This window comes from Hylobates moloch, unplaced genomic scaffold, assembly GCF_009828535.3.
Source record: "Hylobates moloch isolate HMO894 unplaced genomic scaffold, HMol_V3 SCAFFOLD_5, whole genome shotgun sequence".
Taxonomy (NCBI): domain Eukaryota; kingdom Metazoa; phylum Chordata; class Mammalia; order Primates; family Hylobatidae; genus Hylobates; species Hylobates moloch.
The window spans coordinates 26,672,146-26,697,933 of NW_026652280.1; the positions used below are offsets into that span (position 1 = coordinate 26,672,146).

A 25,788-nucleotide genomic window follows, 5' to 3' on the forward strand; every position below is an offset into this window, starting at 1 on the left:
ACTTGTGTGTACACACATTAAATTAATAATGCATATTAACTGTATTATATTACGTTAATTTATGTTGTCAATTTTTTTAACTTTTATTTTAGATTCAGGGGTATAAGTACAGGTTTGTTATATAGATAAGCTGCATCTCACTGGGGCTTGGTGTACAGATTATTTTGTCATCCAGGTAATAAGCATAGCGCTCGATAGTTTTTTGATTCTCCTCCTTCTCCCACCCTCCACTCTCAGTAGGCCCCAGTGTTCCATGTTGGAAACCAAACTTCAAGTACATAAGGACACACTTTACATCTTTGGGCCCACGTGTACTCAATGCTTCCACTTATAAATAAGAACATGCCATATTTGATCTTCTGCTCCTGTATTAGTTTACTTAAGATAATGGCTCCATCCATGTTGAAGCAAAGGCCATGATTTTGTTATTTTATATGGTTGCATAGTATTCCATGGTGTATATTTACCATACCTTCTTTATTCAGTCTACCAGTGATTGGCATTTAGGTTGATTCCATACCTTTGCTATTGTGAATAGTGCTGCAATGAAAATACATGTGTATGTATCTTCATGATAGAATGATTTACATTCCGTTGGGTATATACCTAATAACAGGATTGTTAGGTGAAATAGTAATTCTATTTTAAGTTCTTTGAGGAATCACCACACTGCTTTCCACAATGGCTGAACTAACTCACATTCCCACAAGCAGTGTATAAACATTCTCTTTCTCTTTTCTCCACAACCCCACCAATATGTTATTTTTTGACCTTTTAGTAATAGACATTCTGACTGCTGTGAGATGATGGTTCTCATTGTGGTTTTCATTTGCATTTCTCTAATGATTAGTAATGTTGAGCAATTTTTGGATGCTTATTTTCAATATTTTTTACATAATAACACTGGTCAAGTTTCACTAGAGGTATTGTAATAAAGACTAATCATCTGACCTAAGGAAAAATCAAAGAAGCATCCAAGTGTCATGCCACTAGCAAACTTTATGCGGGCATATGTGCATCAATGAAACATCAAAAGTGTATGGAATAAAACATGCCAAGATACCAAAAGTGTGTATATACACATATATGTGTATATATGTGCATATATGTGTATATACGTGTATCTATACGCATATATGTGCATATATACGTGTATCTATACGCATATATGTGCACATATACGTGTATCTATACGCATATATGTGCATATATACGTGTATCTATACGCATATATGTGCATATATACGTGTATCTATACGCATATATGTGCATATATACGTGTATCTATACGCATATATCTGCATATATACGTGTATCTATACGCATATATGTGCATATATACGTGTATATATACGCATATAGGTGCATATATACGTGTACACACGTGTATATATACACATATACACATATAAGCATATATATACACCTATATGTGTATATATACCTATACGCATATATATACACACCTATACGCGTATATATACACATATACGCGTGTATATACATACAAATATACGCGTATATATACATACATGTATACGCGTATATATACACGTATACACACATATATACGCGTATACGTGTATACGTGTACACGTGTATATATACACGTGTACACGTATACACGTGTACATATACACACATATGTGTATATGTGTATACACGTGTATATATACACACATATGTGTATATGTGTATACACGTGTATATATACACACATATGTGTATATGTGTATACACGTGTATATATACACACATATGTGTATATGTGTATACACGTGTATATATGTGTATATATACATATATGTGTATATATACACACGTGTATATGTGTGTATATATACACACGTGTATATGTGTGTATATATACACACGTGTATATGTGTGTATATATGTGTATACACACTTGTATATGTGTGTATATATACACACGTGTATATGTGTGTATATATGTGTATACACACGTGTATATGTGTGTATATATGTATACACACGTGTATATGTGTGTATATATGTGTATATATACACACGTGTATATGTGTGTATAGATACACACGTGTATATGTGTGTATAGATACACACGTGTATATGTGTATATATACACACGTGTATATATGTGTGTATATATACACACGTGTATATATGTGTATATATGTGTATATATACACACATATGTGTATATATGTGTATATATACACACATATGTGTATACACATATTGGCATACTCATACTGGCATTTTTCTTTGCGAATTGTGTAAATTACAAAGTATATATATCCATATATATGTGTATATATCCATATGTATATCCATATATATGTTTATATAGACATATATGTGTGTATATATGTATATGCATATGTGTATATACATATACGTATATATACACATGTGTGTATATATGTGTGTATGTGTGTGTGTGTATACATATATATAGGCTAATTTAGTTTATCCTCAGAAATCAGTATTTGCATGTTTATCTCAGATATCAATGAAGCATTACATGTCAAAATAATGTGCATTAATTTGAAATAAAATTTGACCTCATGCAAGTAATGGTTTACCTACGATCAGTGTAAGTTCTAGTGTATTCCATAACCAAATCTGCCTTATAATCAGTAATAAATAATACAGCACAATACAATTTCCATCATAATCATTTTCTGTTACTATATTTTGATACAAATGTGAAAGTTCTCTGTTTCACCAAAATATAAAATATGATTGAATTAAATTGTGCCATTTTAAAGGCAGCCAATATTTTAGTTAGTATAATACTACCTCTAAATCCAGAATTTAAGTCTTTTGCCCATTCCTGGTTTCATGTTTATGATTTGATCAAAGAACAAGCAACGTCATTACCTAACCCATGATATACATTATTACCATGTCCACAGATGAAATTGTTTTCTGAATAACGTTTGAAGACAAAAAGCAAAATGGATGGAATAATATCATGGTATAGCTTAGCAGATATAATCAGCATATGATATATTTTCATTTTTACTTAATAACTTTTAAATAGAGTATGATTTTTCTCAGATTCTTTAAAAGGCAAAAAGATTTATTCCAGAGGAAAAATTCCTAAGACTCAATGTTTGGTTGTTGTTACAGAAAAAAAGCAACAGAAATCCAAATGTTAAGGCACTTTCTCCAAATTACATAATTCAAATAAAACTGGTTAAAATAAATCTGGAGTAAATGATAAAAATTTGTGTTTGTTTGAATATCTGCCATGTATAAGAATTATTCGTTTGCCATGACACATGGGTAACCCTGCCTTTTGGAATATAATGAACCCCTCAATGCTCCTTAAATCTCTTTAAATTATATTCTTGCTATGCAACTTTTCCTTACATATATTTTATTTTAATGGTTCACTTCTAACATAACACAGTATTCCCATGTTAATAAAACAATATTACCAACATACTGAATTTAATGTCAGAAACCCTGTCATCTCAAATAACATCTGCCTTTTTCCCTCAAGAATAAATATTTTGTACAATTTTCCTTCACTTATTTTCCCAGATATTTTGGAATATCATATTTATTATTCAACATATCTGCCATTAATAATATTTGGTACTTTTCAGCTGTAGCACTGGAATAATTAGAATAAAGCATAATGTATGTGGATTTTAATTAATAAGTATTCAAACATTGCATATAACCCCTATGCAATTAATCAGAGCAAAGCAAGGACATGTGTGGAGTATTGGGACTTTGCAATTTCACACTAATAAACATAGGAATCAATTCAGTGATGAGCATTAAAATGTCACGGTGATATACTTTGAAAGGTACAATATAAACTCATCTCCAGCCACTAACTTACCCAAGACTGTGAGCTCTGCAGAGGCACTAATATTCTCATTTTTATATGTGACAACACAGGTATACATTCCACTGTCATCATCTGTCACATTGGAGATAAGCAAGTTGCTTCCACCCAATAAAGAATACTTTTTAGACCTGCAAGACATAGGATAGGTGCAGAGTAAATAAACATATGTATATATTAAGCAAGATACTCAGAGCTTTAAATGACCTCCACCAAAGCTCAAATTAAGACATTGGAATGAAACTGTGTATCATAAGGGCTTGATTAAAGTCACACTTACTGATCCAAAAATTCACTCAAGGTAAACTACTCCCATTGGAAGATTGTGTGTAGTGATCAAAGAAATGAAGCAGATTAAACTTGGAAGTAACTTTAATGCTAAAGAAATGATAGATAATCTAGTCCAAATCTCTCATTTTGGATTTGAGAACCTCGAGGTCTAGAGAAGTGGTACTCTGAAGTGAAAATCAATGTCCTGTGTCCTGAAATCCAATTTAGTGACCTTTTTACAAAACCATATTTGATACTGCACTAAGAGTGCTTGGCTATACCCAGAGAACACACCTTGATGTGCTGAAATGGTAACTGGATTTCTTGTGTGTTCTAATGTTCTCAAAAATATTGTAATATCATATGTCATAACTTGTTGTTATCTAAATATTTAAGGTAAATGAAATTTAAAGATTAATTTATGATTGATGGACTTACCTTCTCTTTAAAAATAAATATATTAAAAAGGAGAATACCAGTCCTCAAAAATCAATGAAATTAAATAAGATCCATTTTATCAGAAAGACTAAGTATTCCATTCTATTGAGAGTTTACTTTCTAACTGTACCTTAATATTATATGTTCCAGAAATTCAAAGCCAGCAAAGTTCTTCTGTATTCCCTTAAATATTTGTTATAGCTGGGAATATGAGCGATATAGTTGAAGCTAAAAAAATTGCTCAAACTCTATAATGACATACTACATATTTGAACTCAGAAAAATTTAGTTTCATTTTTCCCCTTAGCTTTATTGAAGTACAATTGACAAATAAAAATTGCATATAATAACAGTGTAGACTGCAATGTTTTGGTATATGTATACACTGTGAAATGACTTTCACAATTGAACTGATGATCATATCCATCACTTCACATAGTTATCTTTTGTGTGTGGCACAGAAATTAAGGATCAAACCTCTCTATATAACACTTTCTTATAATGGAATCCACCAGAATTTCTCTGCTGAAGACTCTTTGGGCAGGACCATCTCAAAGGCAACCCTGACTTCCTCAGTTTCCTTTCAGAATTGATCTCATGGATTTTGATCTTTTCCTCATCTTCTCATCCCAGTGGCTAAATATCTTTCATATAACTGTATCATGCCAAGAAGTGTGGAAAAATGTTCAATTATTATGAAAAACCCTAGTACTGTAGGTACTTATATCAAATTAGAGAAATATAAATAGCAGCATATACCATACAAAAGTACACTTTACAAAAAAGTCTTAAATGTGAAATACCTGAGTTGGATGACTTCCTCGCCTCGTAACCAGGTAAAACTTGGCGGAGGATAGCCAGAAACACAACATTCCAGGACAGCATCCTTTCCTTCAATGGCTACTACATTGGATGGTCTTTGCAGAAAATACAGCTGTCTATGCAGTCCTGGATCTATGAGGGGAAAACACAATATCATATGATGTATGAAAAACATTGCAAAGATAAGTGATATATTTTGATGTTTTTCCTAACAAGACAAAAATGATGGAAAGAAAGAAAAATGGAAAGATGCCAATGAAATTTGTGAACTCTTAAAATAGTTTTTTTCATCCCAAGTGTACAGGATTATGATATTGAAATATTCTTAGCTGTGGATGACATCATGGTATAGAGCATCAGGTTGAGGCTATTTATGTATCTGAGGCTACCCATAAGTAAGCAGGTATTGTTTACTTATCAGCATTGGAGAACAGAAAAATGTCAATAGCTTTTCTAAATGTTATTGCCCAAAACTTATTGATATGTTCAGTTTGCCTACCACCAATATCTATTCCACTTTCTTCTACATTGTCTATTGCTTCTGTGGCTTGGAAAGTAAGAGAAATATATTAGAATTTGACATATTCAAATTGTGTTAAATAGCATACAGGTACGGAGGATTAGAATACACAGGTGCTGAGAAAATAACTGATTTCTTAGAAATGGAAGTCAGATTTGTATAACTTAAGTTGGTTTATTTTATAACTAGTCTGTGTCTGGCTTTTTGTTTATTTTTAATTTTAACAACATTTCAAAGAGTGAGTTTGCCCCTAGAGCTGAAACCCTGGGTCAGTGAAGGGCTCTGCATCCTTCTATTTCATCTGATGCATTTACTAGTTCTATATATGGAACATTATTCACTTTCACTAGCAGGTAACTGAAACAGTGTTTATGCAACCTAGGAAGTCTTTCGATTCAATCCTTAAATGCATTTCATCCAAAGTTGCTAAGATTATATCAGGTGGAATAAGTAAAAAATTCACAAAGTTCTGAGCCCCGAATGCAATGCTCAAATAGGCTTGCTGACAGTTAAGAGCTTCTATTTCCCCTCCTATATAAGCTCTACTGATAATGCCTGGGGACACATCAAAACCAGTCCTTGGAGGAGGGTGTTCTACCCATGGCAATATCCTCTGACCAGACCTGTTGACTAAAATGATGTCACTCAAAGTTGATTTGAGACAAGGTGCTGTGTTTTCAAGTACCCATTAAAATCCACATCTCCTGAGGAAGACTTAATTGAAGCCATCTTCAACCTAATTCATTCAGTGGGATTAGCCAGTAATCTGTCATTTTGCAGACTCAAAGCAAAATCTGGATGCAAAGAAAATGAGGCAATGAAATCTTTTAAACTAGGATCAGAGTGAGGAGAATCGCTGAGGGAGGACAGATGCAATGGGGTCATAGTATGAGCTGCTGGTGGTCAGAGAGAATATAAAGTAGGAGGCGACCTAGGACATATTTGACATTATCCTTAGTCTTCATTAGCCTGACCCAGCTCCACACAGGTGGATCACAGGGTAATAAAAAGGACGCCAGTTCTCAAGCTAGTAGTTGGGACAGTAATTGTTATCTAAAGTATTCTTTGCTTGGAGAAATAAAATTTCACACTTTCTCAGTCTTCCCACATTTGCTTCTGGTTCTTCCAGCAATAAAAATAAATACTCTTCACAATGAAAATATTGAGAGCATTTTCCAAATGTGTTCATCTTTATTATATCAATATTGTAGAAAAATGTCTCAGAACTTTTGAAAATTGCTGATGGTATGCTTCATTTCCTTTCTTCAAAATGACTTTTCAAATCTCACAAATATGGTTTGAAAGACAATACTGCTTAATAAATTTCCTGAACAGGAAAGTTCTCAAAATATGTATTTACAAATAGTTGTCTTGATATTAGAGGCCTATGCATTTGAATATTTTACTTTCACCACCTGCTCCTCAGTAGAAATGTTTTACAACTTATACTATACAATACTGTTCTACAATATCCCCTGTGAAAAACATCAAGATCTACTTAATTTAATCTTCTAGCTAAAAAAGAAAAAAAATTACCTAGGACCTATCAACAATGCTACTAATTTACCCATGGAAGAGAAACTTTTTCCTATTATTATTATTATTATTTTTGAGATGGAGCCTGTCACCCAGGCTGGAGTGCAGTGGCGCCATCTCAGCTCACTGCAACCTCCTCCTCCTGGGTTCAAGTGATTCTCCTGCCTCAGCCTCTCAAATAGCTGGGATTACAGTCATGCACCACCACACCTGGCTCATTTTGGTATTTTTAGTAGAGATGGAGTTTCTCCATGTTGGCCAGGCTGATATTGAACTCCTCATTTCAGGTGATCTTCCCACCTAACCTAAGCCTCTCAAAGTGGATTACAGGCGTGACCCACCAAGCCCAGCTGAGGTTTTCCACTCAAACTATTTTACTTTATCAGAAAACAAAATCGTGCAACACAAAATGGTTATTTAATATTTTATTTAAAAATTTTTATTTACCAAACAGTTGAACACATAGATAGTTCAGAGAATTCTCATATATCAGGTCCCCATCCCTTGCAATGCAGTTTCTCCTATTATAAACATCTTACACTAATGTGGTATATTTGTTTTAATTCATGAACCAATATTGATACATTATCAGTAACTGAAGTCCATAGCTGACATTATGGTTTACCCTTTACTTTGCATAATTCTATGGGCTTGACAAATGCATGTCGTATATATGTATTACCATATCATTTGGAATAATCTCAGCATCCTAAAAATCCCTGAGCTTCACCTATTCATCACACCCCTGCCATCCCTACCAAACTCCAGACAACCACTGATCATTTCACTATTTCTATAGTTGTACCTTTTCTGGGATGTCATATCACTAGAATCATAAAGTACATAGCCCTTTCAGACTGGCTTTTTTCACACAGCAATATACATTTAAGATTCCTTCATGTGTTTTTGTGGCTTGATAGGTTACTTATATTTATTGCTGGGTAATATTCCACTGTCTAGAGGTACCAGTTTATCTATTCATCTATTGAAGAATACCTTGGTGGCTTCCAGCTTTTGGTGATTATAAACAAATCTGCTATAAACATTCAAGCGTACATTTTTATCAGGACATAAATTTTCAACTCAAATATCTTGGAGTGCAATTGCTAGATTGTATGGTAAAACTGTTTAGCTTTGTGAGAAATTGCTGAACTGTCCTCTGAAGTGGCTGTACAAATTTTCATTGCCACCAGCAAAAAAAGTTCTACATCCTTGTCAGCATTTGCTATTGCCATTTTTTTTTTAATTTTAGCCATTCTAATACATGTGTAATGGTATATAATAGACGTTTTAACTTGCAATTCCCTAATGACATATGACGTTAAACATATTCTTATGTTTACCCCCCATTTTTATATATTCCTTGGTGAGGTGTCTGTTCAGATCTTTTATCTATTTTTAAATTTCTTTCCTTGTAATAATTGGTGTGTTTTGGATTGAAGCCCTTGATCACAAGTGTGTTTTGCAAATTTTTTTTTCAATCTGTGGGTTGTTTTTTACTTCTTTTAAAAGTGTCTTTTGTAGAAGTTTTTAATTTTAATAAAGTCCAACGTATCAACTTCTCCTTTCATGATTATTTAGATGTTATATCTAGAAATGCATTGCCAAATTTGCTTACCTATATTTTTTCCTACATTATCCTTTAGAAGTTTTATAATTTTGAAAGGTATGTCTGGATTTTTTTTTTTTTTTGCATATGGACATTCTATTGTTCCAGCACCACTTGTTCAAAAGGCGATTTTTTTCTCCACTGACTTGATTTTGCTCAAAGATCAGTTGACTGTATTTGTCTGGGTCTATTTTGGGGAGCTCTCCTCTGTTCCATTGATCTATTATTTTGCCAATACCACACTATCTTGACTGTTGTAACTTTATAGTAAGTCTTGAAGTCAGGTAGTGTCCACCCTTTGACTTTGTTCTTCTTATTCAGTATTGTGCTCACTATTCTGGGTCTCTTGTCTTTCCATGTAACTTTTAGATTCATTTGGTTTAAATTAACAGAATTACTTACCAATATTTAATCTTTCTTTTAAAATATCAGTGATCCAGGCATCACTGGGCCAAAAAAAGAACCATCTACTTTTCCATTTTCAGATAGAGCATATATGGTCGACTTGGCTCATTTCAGTGATGTTTGTTACCATCGTGGCTTCATAGGCATTGGAATTTGTGACATTCATTATATGAAAATGTCAGCTTTTGCCAGAAAAACATGATCTTATTTCCCCAAGGTATTTCTTTATATCATTTAATAAGTTCAAATAGTAAGAAAGTTCCCCCAAAGGAATAGAATTTTTCATTAATAGTAAGTAGTTCATACATTTTACAACTTTGTGCTAGATTAATGATCAAAAAAGTTTTAATATTCTCTAATCCAGAAAGGAGGCCTTTTACTCTTGTTGTAAGTCAGGCCTGGCCTTGTATCTTGCTTTGACTGGTAGATTATGGTGAAAGTCACGCTGCATGAGCTCTGCAGCCACGGTCTCAAAAGGCCTTACAGCTTTTGCCATTGTTCTCTCTGACACTACCATGTTAGTCTAGCCAAATGGAAGATAGAAAGTCGCGTGGAGAATAACTGAGGCCCTCAGTCAACAGCCAGCACTAGCTGTCAGGCATGTGAGTGAGGCCATCTTGAAACCTCTCTGTCAGCCAAATGCGCATAAGTGAGGCCAAGTGAAACCAGCAGAGAAACTGTTCATATAAACTATGGAATCATAAGAAATCATAAATCATTACCCTTTTGAGTCGCTCAATTTTGTAGTTTATTATGCTGCAAAAGATAACTGAAATATATACATAAAAAGGAAAACAAGATCTCAGAAACTTAAAATACCAAGTAACTGTTTTTGTTATTTCAGTTTGATTTTTAGTTTTTGCGCTGCTGAAATGTTCTACAGAAACATGATTAAACTAGATATCTGCCTTATTTTTCTTCTTTATTTACAGTATGAGTTTTAGAGAGGAGGATTAAGAAAGTATATTTATATTTTTAAATGAGGAGGATAAAGATGCAATTTTCAAGGTTAATATTGTGTGATGGAATTATGGGTGGTTTTTTCATCTTTGGATTCTTGTGTATTCTCTAAAGGTTTTTAGATAACATGCAGTATTCTTAGAGTACAGAGTTATCTTAAACTCTAGTATTACAAAGTGTATAGAAATTGTACCAGGAGCAAACAATTATAAAAGTTAATGACTAACAATCAAGGCACATATTTAAGAGCAAAGGAAAGTTTTTCCTCTAAGCGCCTTAAGAATAGATTAAAAAGCCCTGGGAGATGTGAACTTAAAATTCTAGGTTGTGAGTCCTGTTGACTAAATTGATTTTAATGGAACCATGATGAAATTAGTAATTACTGATTAAAAATCATTTGTGTTCTCGTTATATGGGAACCACTATTCATATCCAAATGCAGTTATTCAGCTAATAGAATATAAAGACTTTTCCAGAATTAATGAACATAGTTCAATTACAGGAGGGGGTATCAGAATGCAAATTTGTAATGTTCTATTTCATAAATTGATTGACACATACATGGTCATATTCCTTTTTATTCTGTAAGGTATACATATATTTCATATACTTATATGTATCTATGACATATTTTAAAATAAAACAGAGAAAAATATAAGCGTGGGTCCTAGAAAACATATCTGACAATAGCTTTACGGTCAAGCCAGCAGAAAAAAAGGATTTTTTCTAATGTCAAATTTTGGTATTAAAATCTACAAAAGCTTACCTCTTTGATGTGATACTCATGAACGTAAATGTACAAAAATAGGCAACAATTTTTCTAAATTAATTAAAAGCAGTAATGCTTTACTTGAACTCAAGCCTAGTTTAGCATTTTCCTATTGGGGAGAAAATGTTAACCTGATTCTTTGAACTGGTCTGTTTGTCATCCTGGTGGCAGTACAGATAATCCTCCCAGACAGCAAGAGGGTGGTATGGAAATAAACAGAAAACAGTCATTACAGTGATACTGATCTCAGACTACACAGAGTGCCTTAAAATGTGGAACCACCCTATGGCAATATGTTGCCTTTGCTATTCTTTCCTTTCTCTCTTTCCTCTTCACTTTTTTCTAAATAGAAATAGTGGCCTACTTTAGCTTAATCTGTTATCTGAGTTGAGGATGATCAGTCTACATCATTAAGACAAAGAACAACGATGCAGACAGTGAATCCCAAACTGTTTGGTCTCAGGAACTTTTGTACTTTTGAAAATCATTGAATACCCCCTTGAAGCTCTTTAGCTTTTGGTTATACAGGATATAGCAACAAATACATTCCATACTAAAAATCAAAACAGATTTTTAAAATATTTATATATTAAATATTTATTCTTTTTGAAACAGGGTCTGTCTCACTCTGTTGCCCAGGCTAGAGTGCAGTGGCATGATCTCAGCTCGCTGCAACCTCCACCTCCCTGGCTCAAGCCATCTTCCACCTCAGCCTCCCGAATAGCTGGGACTAAAGGCACATGCCACCATACCCAGCACATGCCACCACACCCAGCCAATATTTTTTATTTTTGTTTTCTTGGGTTTTTTTTTTTTTCTTTTTAGAGACAGTGTTTCACCAGACTGACCAGGCTGGTCTCAAACTCCTGAGCTCAAGCAATCTGCCTGTCTCAGCCTCCCAAGTTGCTGGGATTATAGGCATGAGCCACTATGCCCAGTCTATTAAATATTTATTTTTACCCCATCAAAAATAGTATTTTTAAAAAACACCTATATCTGCCAAAACAAAAATATTATTGAGTATTATAGTGGTAGTTCTTTCCATTTTTACACATCTTAAAAAGTATTGGTTTAATTTAAAAATACTTTCTGCATTGACATTGTTCTGTTATGTTGTTTTGGTCGAATTACATAGAAATAATCTGACCTCAAACATGCAGTTGGAAAAGGGATGTGTACTTTGATAGCCTTTTCACGTAATTGTAGAGATATCCTTGAACACTTTAGCAAAACTCAATAAGCAGCGTTTTGAAAATTAGTTGTAATGTGAAATCTGGCGCCATATTGATAAACGTTTTGTGCTACGTTATGTAAAAATCTACTGATCTAGCTGGTATTTTGAATAGATCTTTTACCCATGCATGACTTTGTCACATCAATCACTGGTTATTTGGATTGGTACATTGTATTAGACATATCTTCCAAATATTGAAACATTTATAGATTAGCAAAAAATCTCATTTGCTACTCTCACTGCCAATCCCATCAGAAAGGTGTTTGAATGTTGGGAAGCTGTCAAGCTCCCAGTGGCAGATACATGTTTTGCAAATTTCTAACTTAAAAACTTGAATTTCATTCTTGGCAGTAAATATTATTTTCCTTGAAGTAGCTGGCTCACTTTGTTCATTTTTGAGAAATGTGTAACAAGTATCCAAGTCTGAATAGCAAGTTTTTCCATTGACTGTCCTTTTGAGTAAAAATGGTGTTTCATGAAGAAAAAAAAAAAGGTACCTAATTCAACTTGAAACTCAAATGACCTCAGAAGTGTTTATCATGCAAAACCCATTATACTTTTATTTTTGTGTATGCATTTTCCTATGTTGACATTTGGAATACTAAAAAAATGTGTACTTTAAGGATCAAGACAATACAATTAATAATTTTCACTGCTTTATCATGGACATTCTTAAGCCAACATGGTAAAAAACTCAAAAGATATATTAGTATTATTATTAAAATAAATTTTTGACCTTGCAGATCCCCTGAAAGCATCTCAAGAAATTCCAAAGTTCTAGGTATCTACCATACTTTGAGAACAAATGCAGAGACAGTCTCATAAAATTAATCATGTTTCTGAAATACTCAAGAAGCCCATTTTCCTTCAACATAGAAATAGTTTTGTATCTTTCAAATAGAAATTGATAAATTAAATATATTTCTTCTTTTTCCCCCTTTCAGTCCCCGTTTCCTTCCTTCCTCTTTTCTGCCTCTCCTGCCCCTCTTATTTTGCCTTTGAGAAGATAGTGCAAAATTAAACATGTTCAATTACTATATTTCAGCAATAGTTTGTTAAAAGTCAAATAGCATCATGGATCATGTAACCTGACACATTTATTTACACTTAATATATTTAGAAACAAAAAGTCAACTATCATCAGGCCCCATGCCTTAAAGAAGGGAAGATGTATTAAAGGAAGAGAATATTTCCTTTTTAAAGAATTCTTTTTAAAAAGGTTAAAACATTACAATGGTCAAATTAATTGAGTCTGTGTGACCTACTGAGGGGCATATTTCACTGTCCATATTCACAGATTTTCCCAAATGTCTTTGGGGCCACACTATTTTATCTTCCCTCATGGTAGATGACTAGGTTGGTCATATAAATTATCCAACCTGGGACCCTAAACACTCCTTATAATTATTTTAGGATACTGGGTGTGATCAAATGTATCCTGAGTAAACTAGAATTTATGCTCATGCAGTGATGACTACAGCTTTCCTTTAACAGGGCCATTTCCCTAAACGGTTATTTAGGAACCTCAACATGAAATTTACGGCACTGAATCTAAAGAATAACTGAGACATAGAGAAATTAAATTATGGACTGTTGACATCTGCGTTGGCAAGAAAAAAATACCAGTTTTCACAACTTAATAACTGTCTTCCTCAAAATAACCAGTAGTTGCTTTTAATTTTTATGCTTTCTGAATGCAAAAGACTTTTTTCCTCATTGTGTACTCCTTGGTTTTCTTTATTAAATTCCTGCCTCCATGGAATATCAAACACATTTCCAAATGGAAATGAAAGAGCACTGCAGGCTACTGTGGGGTATTCTCTTTGATTTCTTCCCAGGCATAAGAGCTACAAATTAATTTAACTTCAGAGAGCCAGTTTGCTCTGTCTGCGTCCTCAATTTCAAGCTAAGCTACTGTTCACCTGCTGGCTGCTTAGCCATCCCCCATCTAGTTCTGTTTTAGAAAATTCAGCAGGTACCGTGAGCCTTCAAACACCAGTAGGTACTCTACTATGTGCTCTGAGTGAAAAATTCCATGAAACTCCTTCTAACTCTGCGTTTAGAATATTCTTTACTGAAAAACCAGCCTAATCCAAACTGATCACGGGAATCAGAATTTATTTAATAAAAAAATGAAAAACTCCATCTGGCTGTAAGCCAAGGAGCTTTGAACATGGAAGGAGAAAGGAGCCATTTCTCCGGAGTTATTATTCACCACTCTAGGATTCTATTATTTTCCTTCCTCATTTATACCAATTCAGTACTAAAAATGACATTCCCTCTCTGTAAATATTCCTACATCTGTTCATATTTCCTCTTTCTCCATGTACACATACATATTGCTATTTCTAGTTAGAGTCTGGCGGAAGAAAGAAAAGCATCTATTCTTATCACTGGCGTATGGCTTCTACCCCTTGTGTCTCACAGAAAATTCTGAGTCTATCAGATTCGTTTTGTAGCAAGTCTGAAGGAAGTGATTTTTTTTTATATTTAGATTTTTTTTTTTAATTTTGCAGCTGACAGTAGAATCCCAGAAAACAAATGTTGCCATTATGATGTGTCAAAGTCAGTTCGGAGAATCCAAAAATCTTCATAATGTAAAGATACATGCATAAAGCAGCATTAAAAACTTTCCAGAAAAGCAATGGGTTTGTGATTTTGGCTCTTGTTGTTTGATAATGAACCAAAGCATTTGGATTATTTCCCATTTTGCCAGTGCTGAATCAATAAAGGTGTGCCCATAATTTATGACTAAATTTGTCTTTTTTTATGTTCTAGGAATAAATTGATGGCAAATGAGGCCAGAGAAGGAAGCAAGCTCTACAGGTCTTTTCACTATTTTTTTGTGACTTTTGCTTCATGGGTTATAAGTCTGGATCCTACACACCCTCAGGGAGGCTTTCTTGTTCATGTGAGAGTCACGGATGATTGCCTGACCCTTAAGATGACCCACCTAGGGCTGTTAAATGTCACATTCATAAGTAAATGCAGAAATGACCATATTTTGGCCTCATTAGACTCTTGGGAAAAAACAGGTTCTCTCCTTTCCAAGACATATTCATTCCTTTACGTGGAGGACAATCTCAAATACATTGTTTTTGCTTTTGAACTCACGGGAAATAGTAACTTCTCAGGGAATAGTAGCTAAGAGAATATAATATAATCCATATCAAACATCACTCAAGGTCAATAATAAAAATAGAAAAAAAAAAAACCCGGTAGATTTGCTGAGGGGGAGATCACTAATTTTAGAATGATAGACATGACTAGAAAAATGTAATCAGTCCCCAAGTTTTTAAATATTCAACTTGGAATCCTGAGCCTTGTTGATGTCCATCCAAATAGCATTGGGAAATAAATAATTATGTTCTAATTCAGAATCAAACAGAAATGGTCTATGTATCCATAGTAAGTCAGTTTAGGCTCATCAACATACTAGGCTTTGTTACATCTGAATGGAATTACATCAGCTCCATGTGAAAGACTGGTTACCTTGGTTATCTCACATTGGTTAAATGACCTGACCTACAATAACGAATTCCACTACAATAGGACTGTCAATTTACTCCTGTGCTCTGCCTAGCCCTAGTTACCAAGGAGGGCAGGCTAAAGTTATCATCTGGTGTGGAGAGGGGCACAGAATTACGTGGAACTTAGTTGTACACAATAAAAGGTATCCTATCTTCTTTTGGTGTGATTTGTGAGACAGCATAAACTGACTTAAAACTATTTTTTATTAATCTAAAAATAGAATAATCTCATATTTTATAAAATTGATTTTTGACCATTAATTATTGTGTTATAGCATGGCCTTGTGGCTTTTAAGGATTAGATTTTGTCTGCGAACCTGAATTGTTGAACTCTAGGATTATAAAGGCAGAGTTGAGGGTGAATATGGAGTGAAATAATAAATGAGATTCTTTATAGTGAAAAGATTTGAAAATGCTGATGTCATCCATCCTTTTCTCTTAACAGATAAGGGAACTAAGGGTTTGAGAGGATTAGAATTGTTCACGGGTAATGAAGATCAAACACTATCAAGCTTATTTATCTCCTGACTCCTATTTCTAAACCAGTTTGTCTTATACCATATCATACAGCAAAAGAAAATAATGTTACTGGAGAGGCAAAGAAAGGCAAAATCATGTAGCAGTAAGTTACTAGAGAGGAAGAAGATGCAGGAAACTCTGACTTCTCTTAGATGTGAAAATAAAATGCAGAAATGTGCCAGGACTACAGATGAATAGCTTAAAGCCTGTGTAATGAACTACCAGTAGATAAATTAATACTTATGAGACCCAGAATCCAAAATCAGGTAATTTATTACCAGAGAAATAATCTTGACATGCAAATTGAATTATTTAAAACTGGAAGCTCTAAAATGCTAAGATAATTATAATAGCTACTGAAGACTTTGAAGTTACAGGCATTGTACTTGTCTTGTCAAACTCAAGCCTCACAACCACCCTATGAAATATGTGGTATTACTTGCTACATTTTATAAGATAAATAAAGATTCAGATTAAGTAACATGCCCTAAATTGTACAATTACCAGGTGGTGAAACCAAGATTTGTACTTAATCAGTCTGTGTCAGACCCCATGATATTAACCATTTATTATAACAGTAGCTCAAGTTGGGAATTTTTAATATTTATTAACTGGTCAATGTTAACTCAATGTGAGCAGAATCCATGGAAATGGACTGTGAGAGTCCGTATGCATCTGAATTTTTATGCCTTTTTATGCCATCTGAATTAAATCTGATACATCTAGAAAACATGGACTTCACCTTGCTTAAATACAATATGATCATATACTTCATTTTTTCCAGTATATATGAGATGAGCCCAAGAAATCATTTTATCCATCTTAAATCTATGAAAGGCTAAGTGCACCCTGTTTATACCCTGGTATAAGAGAAAGTTTTAATTCAAACTAGATTTTTAAAAAGAAAACACACTATGAGAAACTCCTACAATGCAGAAAAAAAAACGTTAAATATGAGACAAAAATATGAGGTAATGCATTAATCTAATGTGCTGTTTACCTCCTTTTGTTTCTTGGGTGTATATTTACATCAGTGTATTCATTGCTCAAAAACCTTCAGCGATGCCCAATCATCAACAAAGTTAATTGAATCAAGTCTAAGTTCCTAGGCATGAGGTTCCAGGATCTCTATACAGTGAGCTCAATTTATCAATCCAGATTTATCATCTACTGGAATCATTGTACAGACAGTTCTTCCCTTATGACCTATGAAAGTAATAATCTACAAAAACCCTCCAAATTTCCCAACTAGTTCCTGTCTATGTTCATTTGAAAGTAGATTTCTGTATCTGAATTTGCCCCTCTCTGCCTTATGTTAGTCATAGGCCTACACGAATTAGCTACCTGGCTTAATAAATTTTAAAAGTGAAGAAAGTACCCTCTTTGTTATACAGATCATTATTCCATAGAAATGGAATCTATTTTCTATAATGTAACTACATTCTGTTTTTATAGAAAACATAGAAAATAGATTAGTTTTGAAATACAATATTTAGCAAAACTCAAAAGTTTAATATACATTGAGTAATAAATTCTTAATGATGAAGAAAAATCTAAAACTATTTGTTTTAAAACTGAAGACAGGATTTTCCTTTCAAATAAGATGGATTTTAGAATGGTTTCTGCTAATATTTATTTCAATAAAAATATAGAGAAAAATCATGTATATTTTAGTCCAATTTCTTTCTTTAAAAGTCAATGTCTCTAATTAGATATTTAGTTAAGGTCTATACAGGACTCAGAGTCATCTAATTGTAGTTAAACAAACAATAGATTGAATTACCAATTGATCAATTCAATTAGGCCATTAAGCAAACTAAAATAAGAATTCCATTGTATAGGCCAGTAATTGTAGTCAATCTAGTGCCCAAAGCAGATTTATAATTCTGCAATTCAGTCTCCTGCTTGGCACTCAGACATGATGTGACATGAATAAAGTGAACTTCACAACCACAATGGCTGCTTCCATTCATCACATGTTCGCCATCACACACAATCAGACATTGTAAAACATCTCAACTCTGACTTAGCGTTTTGTTATTGATATTTTAAAAAATGCTTCAGAACAATATATTACTGATTCTGTTACACATGTATAATTTCCATAGCAAAAATTCCATTTGTCTTAAATCATTAATCAACAAATGAAACTAGGTACTAATTTTCCTACCTTTAATGAAACAAATAATTATCTTAATCTGGAAAAGATAAAACTTTGTGGGAAAATGTCTTCTAAAAAATCCATAATTTGTTTTAAACACAATAACACTACTTCCAGTCTCAATGAAAAGTGCTACTAACCAGCTTTTATCAGAGTCTAGATTCCATCCCCTCACCCATAAGCCTCATGCGATATGTTTCCAGGACCAAACCAAACATCATTTCTGGATCTTCTCTGATGTTGCCTTAGTAGCTGCTTTTGGTCAATTCTCTCCAGGATGAGTGCTGTAGCATTCCACCTCATCCTCCTTATCATTTAACTCCCCTCCTTCCAGCTTCTTCCCCTTTATCGCTTCCTGCCTATGAGCCAGTCAAACAGAATATATAGAGTTTGCCTGAAAAGCTTTTGATCTCTATTTTCTTTATGCTTTGCACATGCTGCTCTTTTTCCATAATGTATACTTCTCTTTGCCTAGCTAGTACTTGTTGGTATTGCTCTTATGAGGGTAATGGTGCTCTGTGTTTTCTTCTTTCACAGCACAGCCTACTTGCTTTGTCTATTTCTCCCATTGGACTATAAGCTTTTGTAGGGCATGGTATTCCAACATTTCATTCCTAGCAACCATCAAGATGCCAGGTATGTAAGATTCATTCAAAAGTTAATTGAATAAAGTATTTATTTAATGAATAAAGTGAAACTGGTTGCTGAAAGACACCACTTTAAAATCACTGTTTGTTAAACTCTGAATTTAATAGATCTCAGTTACTTGGTGATAGAAGACACCTGATATATAAAAGAGGCAACCTGAAATAAGTTTCACATAGACTTGAATAAGTATATTACATTAAATATTACTTAGAATTATATAACTATAAACACACATAAATTCAAACACTTCTTATGAACTATGGTAAAAATGAATGTTGGGGAAAGTTGCAAAATCTCTCATTAACATCTATGTCTCAAACTAAAGCAAGATATAAATTATTTCATCAGTCAACATGGTAATTTAGTGACTCCAGAAAAAGATATACTTTTCAAGAGTTCTAACCATTCCAGTACCATGTTGAATAGTCCTAAGTCATGCTAATAATATGATGTTTGTATATGTGCGTGTATGTATTAACATGTATACACACATATGTATTATATACGTAATTTATTACTGCCCCACATTGGTACTTAGAGAGAGTGGAAATTGATTCATGAAGGATTAGGATGATTTTTAAAATGAGAGAACCCTAAGCAGCAACTAAGAGAAGCAGAGATTTGCCATTCATTCATTCATTCATTCATTCATGCTCTCAATCTTGTACTTATTACACATCTGTGAATTTGACCTCTAAACCAACTTGCGAACTTAAGGATGTGTTAAATGCATTCTCCTTTAGCAGGTTCTTTATTTGGCAGCTAGCATACGAGACAGGCTTAGCGACAATAACCTGTGTGTGTGCACATGCATGTGTACACACGTGCATGTACTATCTTAACTCAATTTTTTCCGAAGTTTATATTTGAATTCATATAATTTAGATAAAAATCCTCATTTGATGTGATGCCTTTACAAAAATATCAGTTTCAATTCAGCTAAGAAATGCTCACGCATCTCCAAAGTACAACAAGTTCTCTATTTTAGGAAAATTAACAAAACAAAATTTGGCTTTAAATAAATCTCCACGGTTTACAATGCAAACGGATCTTGCAAGGTGAACAAACAAAGGCAAATGGGGATTTGATTATAATGTCTCTGTCTTTTAAAACTTTGCATTTCAAATTTAATATTTCATTAGTTCAACTTGATTCCTTAATACCACTGGAAAACAGATTTTCATGTCATATTAAGATAAACATATTCTTGCCAATTTTCTATCCAGCTTACCTTGGCTTCCCATCTGATACACTCAACAGATGCATTATTAATAATATGTGAATATAAATATTTAAAACTTTGTGTATGTAATAGATACGTAAATAGATGCATGTATGTTTTGGGAATAAATGCTAGCTTTGCTTCTGTCATTGCCTAGCAGATGAAATGTAAGTGTTGCCAATGGTTAATGATACATTTAAGTCAGTATCCCTGTGACTAATGGAGTACAGAATATACAAAAGAGAGGTTTTAGAGATGTCCTCATTAAAGCACCTGGAATCTTTCAATTGAATTGCCAATTTGCTTTTAGACTTACAGAAATGCTACTCTCTGCATAGCTGAAGTACTTGTGATAACTATACACAGTTAAGAGAGTGGAGACCGAAGCCAATATCCATACTTTGAGATGTAGTCAGTTCCAATTTCTCAAGTGTGTGCCTTTTTTGGGATTCTCACAAGAGCGTCTAAGTCAGTCTTACAAGTTCGGCTAAAAGAGAAAGTAGGCATTACATGGGTATACTACAGTAGAGGTTATTGGAAGAGAAGAGATCTTAGGGAACATCCAAATTCAACCCTGACTATTTAGAATCGCAAAATGATGCCAGTGTCTTAGAGATTTGCCAGAGAAGAGAAAGTAAAATAAGAGTTGGAGAGAAATGACTTTTTTTTAACCGTCATATCAATCACACCCTATTGTAATTACTTACATGTGTGCATCCATCCAGAACTCTAATGGGCCAGGCTCTGGGACAGTCTTAGTCACTGCCATATTCCTAGTACTTAGCACAGTGCTTCTCAGAAATAAGCATGTGAATGGACAAGTAAATGATTGTTCAGGCTGGGCGCAGCGGCTCACGCCTGTAATCCCAGCAATTTGGGAGGTGGAGGCCTAGGCAGGCAGATTGCTAGAGCCCAGGAGTTTGAGACCAGTGTGGGCACCAGGATGAAACCTCTTCTTTACAAAAAAAATACAAAAAATTAGCTGGGTGTGGTGCCACAAGTCTGTGGTCCCAGCTACTGAGAATGAGGTGGGAGGAACACCTGAGCAGGGGAAGTTGAGGCAGCAGTGAGCTGTGATCGCACCACTGCATTCAGCCTGGGCAACAGAGTAAGACCCTGGTCTCAAAAATAAAATAAAATAAAATATATATATATATGTATGTATATTATATATATGAATGATATATATATCATATATACATGATATATGTCATGTATACATACATCACATCATTTATATACACATGATACATGTATATATACATGACATATCATATATATGATATATATCATGTATATATGGTATATATCATGTATAGGGTATAAGATATATCATGTATAGGGTATAATATATATCATGTATATATGATATATTATATTTAAAATTTTGTGTATGTAATGGAAACGTAAATAGATGCATGTATGTGTTGGGAATAAATGCCAGCTTTGCTTCTGTTATTGCTTGGTAGATGAAATGTAAGTGTTGCCAATGGTTATGGATACATTTAAGTCAGTATCCCTGTGACTAATGGAGTACAGAATATACAAAAGAGAACTCTTCACACTTTACCACATTTTCTGTCTGGCACTACAAGATGCTCAGAGGCTGAAAAGTAATGAAGATGTTGCCATTCATCTCTATACGCTTATTTATTGGTAAATAAAACAGCCCTGTAAAATAAACAAAGTAGATAAGATCAAACTAATTTTAATATTGAACTATAGATATATGATATATATATCTATAGTTCAATACTAACTTAGGGAATGTTCTTAACGTGGCAAATTTTCACCTTCATCCTTTGAAATGAATCAAAACTACCTCTTAGACTGTTACCAGAGGAAAATGAAATAATACGTGAGAAATGCTTACCAATGGGCCTTGCACAAAGAAACACTCACTAAATATTAATAGAACAAGTGAATGAATAAAGATAGCTGTTTTTCCAGAAACTTCAACAAGATATGAAAAAAAAAAAAAAGAACAGCTTTTGGCACAAGCTGATTGAATGCTTCGGCAAGGAAGAAAGAAATAATAAAAAACAAAACGCAATGAACAACACAGAACTTATAACAATTACAAATATCTGTTAAGGAAAAACTTGTTTTTTCAACTTATTCCAGAGAATATCATTCTGAAGGCAACAAAGAGCAGTGCAATACCTGATAAAATTCTGACTTCTGCTTCATTTCCTGTTCTTGAGCTGGCTGGATTTCGAGCTGAGCATCGGTAAATTCCAATGTCCCCCGGTTGGAGTCGGCTGATCTGCAATGCCCCAGAGGGCAAGACCACGACTCGGGAGTCGCCTGGGATTGGAGTCAGGTCTTGTTGGTTCTTCTGCCAGTGGATCGTTGGCATGGGCTCCCCGATGACTTCACACTTGAGTAGCACTGTGTCTCCCATGAAGGCTGTGACAGATTCTGTCTGTGAAAGGAACCTCAGTGGTCCTAGGAGACAAACAAAGAAGGAAGAATAAGTCTTCCAAATAAGGCACAATAATCACCAGTAAAAATAATCACACTTTGTATTCTTTATAGAAAATTGTATTTTACAAGCTGTTTTCTCAAATATCATCTCATTTGCTCTTCACACTTTACCACATTTTTCTGTCTGGCACTACAGTATGCTCAGAGGCTAAAAAGTAATGAAGATGTTGCCATTCATCTCTAGAAGCTTATTTATTGGTAAATAAAACAGCCCTGTAAAATAAAGAAAGTAGATAAGATCAGCCTAATTTTATAGATGAGGAAATTGAGGTTCAGAGAAGTGAAATTCCACATTCGAGTTCAGTTTTTAGATGACAATCCTGCAGATAGAAACTCGTTCTTCTGAATCCTGGTCCTATGGACAGAATTCCTGTTACCCCACTTTGGACAAAGCATCATGAAGTCGTGAAGATTCATGAAGGACTGGTCATACAGCATGACCCAGAGCAGCTTCAAGAAAGAGGGATGATAGGAACCACCAATTACAGTAACAAAGGACTGTCTTTTAGGGTTTACTGCTGAAGGTAAATGTTCATCCACATTTGCCAGGTATGGCTGTGGTGTAGTGAAAAGATTTAAAAGCTGGAATTAGAATAGCTTGTGTTTCTAGACTAGTTGAGCCACCTATTATATATGAATACTTTGGAAACTTGTTTCATTTCTTTGGGCCATGAAATGGGGTAATATCTAATTCACATGGTCACTTCAAAGTTCATATGAAATAACATGTGAAAATGATGCATTCATATGAATGATGAATATAAGGAAAAAATAAAAGAAACTGGCCATTACATACAAGCTAAGCATGCATATACATGCTTGTATGCATCACCATGAATACAAGCATAAGCATGGTGAGAGAGAAGCCTTCTCTGCCATGATGTTGTACATGACAGGGGTAGATATTTTCACCATGCCATCTTGAACCCCCTTTTATGAACAAGTGGATATTTGTGATCTTAAGTTTTGACCATGAAATTCTTGTTTTTTTAAAATGATTACAAAGAAATCTATTGGTATCAATTATGCTATCATTGAAAGACCACTGGCAATTGTTTAGAGAAAATTCAACTAAGTTTTAACTATTATTTATGTTTGCTATTCATCCCAGTTAAATTCTGATATTTCTATTTTCATTTGACTCATTCCAGAATTGTTTTAATTTTATGTGGATGTCACAATAAACTTTGATCCATTCATCAGTCTGTGGTTCATGTCAAGTTTTACTAATCATATTTTATGTTACTGTGATTTTTATTTTATAGATTTAAGTAAAGATTCCCCAGGTCCATGTTTAAATTTTGTCAAGAAAGCTTGATTGTCTCATTAATCTTCAGTAAACAAAATTCTACTGTGTTCAGTTTTAATTAACCCTTAGTTTTAATTTGGGTCTATTAATTTTCATGATCCTAATTTTCCCCACAACCTGATAAAAATTTTGCTGTGGCTAAAAGGGCAAAGGTAAAATGACCTGGGTCAAATCATAATTTAATATGAGAGACAATAAGCGATGCTATTTCACTTTCCTTCCCTAAGTGAAGGTGAAATTTTACGTCTCTTTTAGGGATTAGAGTTTTTGGACCACAAAATAACTGAATCTATGAAATATAAAATTAGACCAAAATTACATGTGGGTTAGGTACAAGCGGCTGAAGGATATCATTTATTATAGCTATTTCCACAGAAATAGACCTGCAATCCTAGAGATGCAATATTAAGATTGTTCTTTGTAAGAATGATTAATGCTATACCATGCAAAAACCTTAATATTGATGCAAATATTAATTTATCTCTCACATATATATTCTAAAATTACTCATCTGATTCTTAAACTAAGGCTCTGAAATCTGGATCCATGGGGATGCCTGGATAAACACTACAGATTGCCTAGAGGGGGCGCCAGCCACTTGCCTAATTTTATTCTTTTTCAGTTAGAACTAATCTGTGTCTGTGCTGCATCTACCACTGGGTGAAGAACAAAAGGAATTAGTTAACTTGTACTCAGGCTTATTGCTCAAAATCCAGTTTCCAGACTGTCTGCATTATATAGTCTTGTGTCTATTCCAAAGAAGTACGTTAATCTACTACAGATTGGCTTAGGTATGGATTTAAGGCATGTACTTAAACAGAGCATGATCTGTATCTACCACACAAAGCAAAGCTGCAATGAGTAGTGATAGATATGAGGCTTATGTAGGGCAATGAGTTTCAAACAAATTTTATTTTAATAGTTTTCTTCTTAGTTGTCATCCCTAGTATTTTATTTTGTAGTTAAGGAAATACAGTCAGGAATAATTTTCCAATATACACAAGTTATATATTTAATACATGTAGGTAAGAATAAAATTTTAAGTTGATTTTAACAATCTGGATATTTATATATTCAGATTTATGGCTCTTTAGAAGTTATGAACATTGGATAAATTTAAAGCATTTAAACCATTTATCCATGGTGGTTCACACCTGTAATCCTAGCATTTTGGGAGGCAAAGGTGAGAGAATCACTTGAGCCCAGGAGTCTGAGACCAGCCTGGGCAACATGATGAAATGCTGTCTCTACAAGAAATTTTTAAAAATCACCCAGGTGTGGTGGCACACACCTGTGGTCCCAGCTACTCGGGAGGCTGAGGTGGGAGGATCGCTTGAGCCCAGAGGTGGAGGTTGCAGTGAGCTAAGACTGTGCCACTGCACTGTAGCCTGGGCAAGAGAGTGAGAACCTGTCTCAAAAAAAGAAATAATAAAACAGAAAATTAAACATCTATTTTACATCCGAATGTCTATTGCATTCAAAAATGTATTTGCAAGTAGGTTCTA

At 34.0% G+C, this 25,788-nt stretch overlaps 1 protein-coding gene across 3 annotated transcripts in view; it reads right to left on the reverse strand.

Annotated features, from left to right (window-relative positions):
* The window catches only part of DCC (DCC netrin 1 receptor), a 1,201,126-nt gene that overhangs the window by 595,985 nt on the left and 579,353 nt on the right, over positions 1 to 25,788 (reverse strand). For all 3 annotated transcript variants that reach the window (XM_032152264.2, XM_058438331.1, XM_058438332.1), the window contains exons 3-5: positions 22,651 to 22,935; positions 5,356 to 5,506; positions 3,839 to 3,975 (exon numbers count right to left, since the gene is read on the reverse strand). In XM_032152264.2, the coding sequence (XP_032008155.1) occupies positions 3,839 to 3,975; positions 5,356 to 5,506; positions 22,651 to 22,935 (573 nt within the window). The remainder of the gene's footprint in view (positions 1 to 3,838; positions 3,976 to 5,355; positions 5,507 to 22,650; positions 22,936 to 25,788) is intronic.